Consider the following 10125-nt stretch of genomic DNA (forward strand, 5'->3'; position numbering starts at 1 on the left):
TATATAAATAGTTTTAAGTAAGTTGATGTCAATCAGAATGATAGTCATCATTCAAAAGGCAGATTGATGTGATTAATTTGAATGATCCTACATTATCAGTTAGACTGGCACTTATTTTTAAATGGGATTTTGAACAATAAGGATATTGTGCAATGTCTCTTTCGGTTATAATTTATAATTAAGAATTTTTAAATTTAATCAATTACAATTAAATTTCTATAAATAATAATTTATATATGTTTATCTTTAACTCTAAATGCCTCATGTATGTTTCATTTATGTCTCAAGCGTTAATAAAATTTTAAAAAAATAGTTTTCAGAGACCTTTGCTGATTGTTTTGGATCGGAACGTTGACATGGCAACTCCTCTTCATCACACGTGGACTTATCAGGCCCTTTGCCATGATGTTCTTGATCTCTCATTGAACAGATTGATTGTAGAAGAAAGTGCTGGAAAATCTCCAGGAGGCGGTGCTAGAGCGAAAGCCAGGGCGTGCGATCTTGATAGTAAAGATAAATTCTGGGCGGTGCACAAGGGAAGGTAATTAAAATTTGAAAACTATTATTGTATGTTGTACATTTATTTATTCTTGTATGTAATATTTTACAACTAATTTTATGGAAGGCTGTTTACTTAGCACTTTGACTGCGGTTGATAACACATTATCCTTAAGCCGTGGTATCTTTGGAGCAAGTATGACAATAAGCCTTCGTCAAGGTAGGCCACTTTTCTAGAAGGAGTGGGAAAAGCACTAGCATCTTCTTTTCACATTGATTGTCCCGAAATGTGTTTAGTACTGTCCCAGCTTCAATCAGCTCTGATCGTTCTGGATTCTACTACCTACCTTTAAAGATTTTTCAAATTTTTTTTTATTATCAAATTAATTTTTTCAAGTATATAAATTTATTTACTTATGTATTCTTTTATTTTATACATTTCCAATAAGATTTTTTGCATATTCGAAAGGTTTTTTTAATTATTTTTGTATTGTATCATTTCATGTTGATCCAATCACATGTATCAGCTGATTGTATACATAGATTCAGTGGTGCATGCAGGTGACGAAAATAGTCGTCATGGTTAAAAACCAGAGATATTTAAATTGTATTGGGCTAATTATGATATTTTATAAATTATATAGTGCTTATTTAAATTAAAAGAAAAGAAAAAATATATTAAAAAAATCTTGTTTTTCAGAGAAGCACCTGCGATCAAAGTGTTAATTCATAATTCTGAATTTTTTCTTCCTTTTTATTATCTCTATTTTTTATTAATTTTTCCTCAATGTTACAGGTTCCTTTCTCTATCTTCAGGATTACATTACTTTTTTTTTTTTTTTGTCTCCTTTTGAATTACATTCTTATAATTTATATTTAGTCATATTAATAATTTTAAATAGAGACTTATTCTGTTAAAATCATTTACTATATCGCTTAAATAGATATGTACTGTTTAATTGCATATAAAATTAATACTATGGCAACATATAAATTATATGGATGTAATTAAAATGCAAACAAAGAAGCTAAAAAAAAATAGATAATGTAATCCTAAATAGGTAAAGGACCTTGAAACATCGAGGAAAAATTAATAAAAAATAGTGACAATAAAAAAATATATCAAAATTATTAAATTTAGTATTTTATATATCTATCTTACTTGAATTTTAGTTTTGAACTTGTATGATTTTGGTTGATGAGGCTTCATTTTAGAATATGCTGGTATGGTTAATGAGTGAACTGTTAATTGGAAGTGAAAGGAAATGAATTTATTAAACAATTTACAGGGTTGTGGAGAGTGAACAAAAGAAAAAAAATACTGGAATCTATGGTATAATTACAGGCAGGGTTATTAGGGAGTAACCAAAAAGAAGGATGGGTGGATTAGGTTCATTTTATAATTTTGATCTGAGGACACCAAAGATAGCAATGTTGATGGGTTGATGTGTACGAAGGTCCAGTTTTAGTTGATTAGGAATGAAAATTAGAGTGAATTTACTTAGGTGGACGTTTATGTGAATAAAGGCCACATCTCTCTCATTATCTTCCTCTCTCCAGGCTCCTGTCCCTAGTTAGGGAACCACTTACACCTTAAGTTATGCATGCAACATAACTTTGAATTTAAGAAAAGTAAGAAGATAATTTCTCTGAATCCCAAAGATAAAAAAATGGCACTCTTCTCTTGTTTGCTTTACGTTATACCAAGCTGGAGGCTGTTTCTTACCTTCTTGGCCACAAGGGGTACTAATACTGCTAATTACTACTAGGCATATATTTATATTGTGGGGACCATCCTTCGATCATACTTTTGTTTTTTAAACAAAACAAATGTAATTTATATAACTTATGATATATTGTAATAATTTTATTTATTATTAATAAAATAAAAAAGAATTTTTATTCTTTTTATAATTTTTTTCAAATATAAAAGATACTTGGGTTCTAATTAAGAACTTTAATATTAAATGGATAATATAATTTTATTATACAAAAAGAAAGACTCTTAATTTTATTATATAAAAAGAGAGACTCTTAATCTCAGGGTGTGTTGTTACTAGACAATCAGAACAGGGATTTACAATAATTTCTCTTAATTTAATTAATATCTATTTTACAATGTATCTCTTTTTACGTATAGCAAAAACTAAACAAGCTCACGATCTTCCTTTGATGATTCCTTGGTGTCTTCTTTTTTCTTTTGTTCTGGCGTCCAAAATGGCTTCCTCTTCTTGCTGGACAGAAATTGATGAGGACCTCTTAATCCTCATTTCATCCTCTCTCTTCTCCCCTCACACAACGACCGTTCCCTCCAAAAACCAAAACCTGCCTTAAGGTTACATGTAAACAACAATTGTTGCACAACAGTTAGGGATTTTTCCAAATGATTTTCTTTCTGAATATTATTCATTAGCACTATTTCTTGATTTCTATTTTTCCTTTAATTTACTGTATTTTCAATTATGATGGGAACAGTTAAAATAGTTTTTTATGATATTTGAATCTGATCAACATGGCCTTGATTCAACATACCGCCATCTTAGTTTTTTGTATCACGAAGTTATTATAAACAATGAAACTTGGTTAGCTTGCTTTTTGGATAAACAAAACAAATGAATATTAAAATGATACATAAAATAAAACATATTAATAACCCTTTATACATCAAAATATATTATTTACTTAAAAAGAGCATATTAAAATATATTCATGTCATGGTTTATAAATTATAATTAGGAATGCTTTCACGATTATTTAGAGTTTTTTTTTCCATTACAGTCCATTTCCTAATGTGGCAGAGGCTATTCAGGAGGAGCTAGAAGAGTATAGGGCTTCAGAAGATGAAGTCAAGAGGCTCAAAGCATCGATGGTGAGCAATTTTTTCTTTGTTAAATAATTCAAGACTAAATTTTTGAGTTACTTTGCTAAGTGAAAATATATTTAGAAAAGTTAAAATATGTATAAATATTTTTTAATGTGGCAAATAAAATGGGTATGTAAAGTTGTGGGACTTAGTTACGAATGGATCCTAAGATGTTAATAGACAATGAACCAATGGGTAAACCTCTAAGGGGTAGACCGAAACATAGGCGGGAGGATTGCGTTAAGACTGATCTAGTAGATTTGAGTTTGGAGTGATGTCACTTGGAGAGAACAATTGGTGGTATCGGCATTGAACCTTAGGGTTCGCTTAACCTTTCTTATTGTTATTATAATTTTTTTTTAATTAGTTAAATCATTTTCAGTGCCGATTACCTTTCAAAGTATTTCTTTTTATGTAGCTCATCAACTTTACGTATTGATTTCTCTTGTCGTTATGATTTATCTCAATTATATTCACCAGTTGTATGTCCCACTGACTTATCATTTTATGTTCAAATTCCTTTCTCAACAGCTTTCTCACATCTCCACTAAACTGATCTTTCTTCAGGTTAAATATTCTAAACTTTACTTTATTTTTGATTACTTAAAAGTAGTTGCTCTTGTTTTGAGGCGAGTGACCGTGTTTTTCACTTGTAAAGAATTTTAAAAAGGATAATTCTTCAAAATTCTAGCTTTCAAGCTTCAAGATTAGATAAGATTAGATTTTTATTCAGGGCGATCAACATCTAGGTTATTACACCCTTTTTACTTTATTTATCTTCCTGTCTTTGACATTTGATAATTGAATGTAGACTATTTCCTTTTTACACTGGTCGATATTGGTGGATTATATTTTACTATAAAGTTGAATTTCTTTCAGAAATTTTATTATTTTGTTTATGGATTCTGCTGAGTCTTTAAGGGCCAATTCTCTTGTATGAGGAATTTTATTATTTTCGAAGGCTTGAAGAAATGATGAGCATTCTTCAATTATATGCTTTATCGGTAATGGGGACTGACAGGTTTGGCATATAGGTTGGTCCTCTTTCGTGTGTTAATTTGGAATGTCCTATTCTTACTCTTGCAACAACCACTTCTTCTCTTCTGTTTCCACTTATGGCACTTGTCCACTTTTGTGTTTTTTTTTTCAACATTTCTTAGTTGATTGGTGAGTGGTACGTCAGCCCACATTGAATCCCAACTTTTTTGGATTCTGTTCCTTAAAAATGCCTTTATGTCTTTCGGCTCGTAAATTTGGAGTGGTTGAACGTTCATTGTAGCAGCCTCTTTAGCCGCTGCCTCATTTCCAGGTATTCCTGAGTGCCCTGGAGTCCAGAGAAAGGATACAATTTTTTAAAGATGTTTTTAGCATGTCTATAATGAATTTTGTCTATCGTAGGTCCGCTTTGACTGAAGTTTGATAGACTCTGGAGTCCAGACATTGAATCTGCACAAATGAGTATGTTTGAGCATTCACTCACTTCTTCAAGCTTCTAGATAAAACATTTTCCATTTTTAGTCTTGCTTTTAATTCCTGTTGTATATATTTCGCTCTATATTTATATTTTAACAATTGATTATGGGAGGGGGTATTGTCTCATACAAAAGGCACCCCTAACTATATACAATATTATAAATTTAAAAAAATTAGATTAAAATAATAATTCTTGATAAAAGAAAAGTTTATAAAAAAAAAAAAAAGCAATGACATGTATGGATTTAACAAAATAAATAATTGACTTCTAATGGAAAAAACTAAAAGAAAGTGAATTTAAGAAAAAAAGGAAGAGAAAAAAAAAGAAATTAAGATAAAATAAAATTTTAGAGTGACAATAATAGAACTTATAAATATAGAATTTATAACAGAATGTTCTGCAGCAGCCTGGGCTTCAGTCTTCGGGTTGTGGTTGGCTATAGAAGTGGTTCCCAATTCCTAGATTACGGGAAGTTTTATCTTTAATTATTTTGAAATTTAATTCTTTGACTGGTTTTTTCATCTACATTTCAATTTAAGATGTAATATTATAAAAATATTGTTTTTCGATTATTCTAGGGTTTGGACAATGAGAGCGATGCTGCATTTTCTATGATGACAGATAACACAGCCAAATTGACTTCAGCTGTTAACTCTCTGCCGCAGCTTTTGGAAAAGAAAAGGTTAATTGACATGCATACTACAATCGCTACTGGTAAGTGTCTAAAATGTTTCCAAAATCATCAGTGTATATATATTGCCTTAAATCCAAAGAGATATAATTTTGTTTTAATGTAAACTAATAAGTCTTTAATCTTCATTATGTTTTATAAATAATATGGTGATGAATCTATACCTTCTGGGTGGCCATGAGTAATAGTTTCGATTGATGGTGATTTATCCATGGTGTCCTTGATATCCATCAAGTGCAATCTTTTTTTACTTCCACTAACTTAAATAAAATTTTTTTAATGAGTAAACTTTTTACTTCTGTATATAAAGAAATCAATAAAAAAAAAAAAAATTGTAATTCATTCATTGCTAATGGTTTTCTCAATATTTAATGTGTTTACTTGAATTTAATAAGCAACACTGGCACTCAACACCCCAGTTGGATAAAAATAGGCTTTCTTCAAAATCTAAAGGGGCCTCTACACGTTGGCCAAGCCATGGCGAACTCAGACATGCGCGAGCATGTGGATGGGTGGCTTGTACGAGTTGGCCTAAGCTCGTTGCCGATCCGTCGAGAGTCGGTTTTTGGACACAGATCAAAAACCATTGTTCTTTATTTAGTTGCAACTGAGAGCTGTTAGGGGATTAAAGGTGTTTGTTGGTACTTTTTAAGATAAGTTTTATATTTAATCTTATTTATTTATATTTAATTTCCTTTCATTTTCTTTTTTTTGTAATAAAAATAATATAATCCCAGTGCAATGGCTGAAACCACTTGTACGTCCGCCATGCTTGCCTCTCTGAATAACACTGACATGTGGATGATCCGCTCTTTGTTTACCGAGCATTTGTACAAGCCTCCGATTCGTGGCGAGCGGCTAACAAGTGGATCCACCTTAAGATTCTATGGACGTATCCATCTCAGGTTGATTTAATAATGCAAAAATTGTATTTCTGTTCACAGCTGTTTTAAATGCCATTAAACTGAGAAGGTTAGATACGCTTTTTGAATATGAAGAAAAGATAATGGCAGGAACTACATTGGAGAAGTCGCTCCTAGATATCCTGACTGACACCGAAGCAGGCACCCCGGACGACAAGATGAGGCTCTTCTTGATCTATTATATCTGCACTGACTTGATCCCTGAGGCAAGTAATCCATTTTCTTACCAATTCAACAATGCTTTTTTGGTACAGTCAACTCTTGGTGACTCAAGAAGTTACTAAGGAAATAAGAAATCACTTTGAGTTATTTTTTGATAATTGTTTTAATAAAATTGTCATTTCAATATTTTCAGACCGACATAAATAAGTATTCCGAGGCACTTCAAACTGTTGGATGTGATTTAGATGCATTGAACTACATCAAACGCTGGAAGTAAGTTAAGTTTTTGATATATTTCTTATTTTTAAATAATTTTTTCGTTACCATGGTTATCTTGTAGAAGAGCTTTGTATTTGAAATTGCATTTTGGTCTCTGAATAAAAGTATAATAGGTGAATTATAAAATTGCAATAAATATTAATTACTGTTATAAAGTAATATTCAATTTTATTCAAGAGAGGTTAAATTTTGAAGAGCATTAGACATAAATCTAAACTTTTGTCATATATGAGTTTTTGACGTGACAACGTCTTATAAATCATTTTGCGGGATGCCATGTTAGAAAAAGTGTCCCATAACGGAAGTAGATTGTGGGGGAGGTAATTAGTAGTGTAGTAGTGGGGGTAAGAGGATTATAGATGCTGAGAGTCATGCAGGCAAAAGTGTCCCGTAACGGAGAAGGTAGTGGTGGGGATGGGTAAGAGTGAGGTGGTGGGGTAAGAGGATTATAGAGTATACGTTGTCACGGAAATATGTCGCCTCGGCGCTTCGCGCCGAGGCCTACACGGGCACGGTTTTTTTTTCTCATAATTTCAAATATGCATACAAATTTAATTATATAAGTACTGCTTACAGTACCATTATAAAGTACATTTCGGTTTGATATGTAGAAATCATCTTCAATATAAACTGTTTTCTATTAAAAGTTATTGAATTTCTTAAAACATTAGAGTATGTTAAGATTTTCAATTATTGATTTCAAATATTCGATTCAAATTTAAAAAGGAACTGTTTTTGACTATTATTTTATTTACTTATCAATTTTATTTTCATAATAGATTTTATCTTTATCAAGGCTTATATTTAATTTAATATTATTTCAGGGCCTATGCTAAGATGGCTGCGATGCCGAGTGAGTATTCCGGAGGGGGTACGAAAACAGTCAGTATGTTTTCGAAACTAGTTTCTAAAGGCTCTTCGTTTGTAATGGAAGGAGTGAAAAATCTTGTCGTGAAGAAACATGTTAGTTTTCTTATTTTTATTTTTATATTATTATATTCTTTTTTCAATTCTCTTAGAGATTTTCTAATCATAACTAATTGAAAGATTTAAATCTTATAGTAAAATAGAAGATTCTTAAAAAAAAAAAAAAATCAATTTAACTTCATTATGATGAATGTATTTTTGTAATATTATCTATACATATATTCTATATTATAATCAACTATATTTTGAGGTGATGTTTCGCAACTTTACTGTTTGCATTGTCATACCAATTGTCTATTGCAGTTTAATAATAATAATAATAATAATATGTATTTTTGTGGATGTTGGGGATCAGTCAATAATACAACTATATTGAAATGACTTATCGTAACTTTATACTTTGCATAAAGTCATGCCCCACAGTGAAAAAACAGTTTTTTAGAACAATGAATTTCTTAACTTTAGTAATCTACCATAACGTAACCAATTTCCCATGTACAATGCGGTTGTTTCTTTTAAAGGCTAGTGGCACTGCTCGGAAACTCAGACTTCTCTCATTTAATTCAATAATTTTATAATTTTTCAGTACTTTAGTTCAGATTGTTTTAAAACATTCACAGACTCTCATTGAATAATTTGAGTCATAAAAATTGAGAATTGGTTGAGTTATTGGCTCAAGAAATGGTTACATACCTACAAATGAGCCTATCATGAGACATCCCTAAACACAATACGGCTCTGCCATATTCTTATAAAAAATAAATATGTTTATTGCTATGTTTATGTAATCTTTTAAAAATGAATTCAAAGTGAACCAGCTCTGAAGTTAAAGAATAGTCTAACAAAACTCAAATCAACAAACCCTTATTTGCTTATTCATAGGTTTGGTTGGTCATAAGATTGGTTATTAAATCTCATTCCCTTTGTTGCTCTCATCCAGTTGTCTAAACTAGTCATGAAACGATGATATTTGTGCCGTCAAGCTACTATTGGTGTAATTTTATTTTTTAAACCTTCTCCAAGCTTTTTTGGAATTTCTATTTCTATTGGGTGGATCTCTGTTTAGAATGATGAAACTGATAAGAGTATTTTCCATTTTATAGAATCTCCCCGTGACGAGGATAGTCGACCAGTTGATGGAAATGAAGGGGTGCGATGATTACAGATATTTTGACCCAAAACAGCTGAGATCAGTCGATCCTTCTCGGAACAAAACCATGGCTAACGAGGCTATCGTTTTTGTCGTCGGAGGAGGCAATTACATTGAGTATCAAAACCTCATGGATTATGCTAAGGTAGTATTCTATGGTCTATTTCTATACTTGTAATTACGTAATTTTTTTTTTATTCATCAATACCATTTTGTTTATACCATTTATATATATATTGTAATAATCAAAAATTATTTATAATGAAATAAAACTAATTTTATTTAAATTTTATAACATAAGTGACTCTTTTACCAGGGCGGGTTTCCTGGCAATCAGAAACAGACGACACTTTACTAATTATAACACATAAACTTAATTAATAGATATTCTACAAATACAATAAATTTCAGTTAGAAACAAAACTAACCAATTACACAATCTTCCTTTGATGATATATGACTGTTGGCATCCTCTTGTCCATGATGCTATGTCCAACCCCTAACAATGGCTTCCAGTCTTTTCCACTTCTAACCGACGGACGTCTTCTCCCCTAGCCAGCAAAATCAAGAGTCCCCGTTTCCTCTCCTCTATCTTCAATGTTCATTGGTCGATCCAAAAAATAATCGATTGTAGTATGATCGCTCTGCTTTATTTGCTATGATTTGTGATGTAAATAGTTTATTGATAATTGTCACTTTCTTCCATTTCTTCTTTGATTATTCCTTTTCCATAATTACTACATAAGAACAGCAAAAGCTGAAAAATTTCAATCCATGTTAACAAACACAAACAACCCAATGAACATCTTTCTTGTTTTGAACAATGTATTTATTTTAGATAATGAAAACTAGTTAGCTTGCTTTTTGATTTAAAATAACAAATTAACAATACTGAAAGAATATAGATAAAATAAAAACATAACTAAAATCATTTATCTATAAATAGTTGATATTTATAGATAAATTATTTAAATTATATTTTTATTTATGTATATTGTTTATTTGTTATTTTAAATCAAAAAGCAAGCTAACCAGTTTTCATTATCTAAAATAAAGACGCCTTTCAAAACGAGATAGATGGCGGTGCGCGTCCTTCCGAAGTGTTCGTTGGGTTGTTTGTTTGATAATATGAATTGAAATTTGTCAACTTTTGTTCTT

At 30.8% G+C, this 10125-nt stretch overlaps 1 protein-coding gene across 1 annotated transcript in view; it reads left to right on the plus strand.

The window, feature by feature from the left end:
• Slh (sec1 family domain containing Slh) overlaps positions 1 to 10125 on the plus strand; it is a 22607-nt gene that overhangs the window by 8494 nt on the left and 3988 nt on the right. The window contains exons 7-13 of the mRNA XM_014421526.3: positions 314 to 541; positions 3277 to 3367; positions 5414 to 5549; positions 6471 to 6655; positions 6805 to 6884; positions 7715 to 7853; positions 8921 to 9112. Coding sequence (XP_014277012.1) covers positions 314 to 541; positions 3277 to 3367; positions 5414 to 5549; positions 6471 to 6655; positions 6805 to 6884; positions 7715 to 7853; positions 8921 to 9112 — 1051 coding nt within the window. The remainder of the gene's footprint in view (positions 1 to 313; positions 542 to 3276; positions 3368 to 5413; positions 5550 to 6470; positions 6656 to 6804; positions 6885 to 7714; positions 7854 to 8920; positions 9113 to 10125) is intronic.

The sequence above is a fragment of the Halyomorpha halys genome, unplaced genomic scaffold, assembly GCF_000696795.3.
Source record: "Halyomorpha halys isolate HHAL.00 unplaced genomic scaffold, Hhal_1.1 Scaffold19.1, whole genome shotgun sequence".
Taxonomy (NCBI): domain Eukaryota; kingdom Metazoa; phylum Arthropoda; class Insecta; order Hemiptera; family Pentatomidae; genus Halyomorpha; species Halyomorpha halys.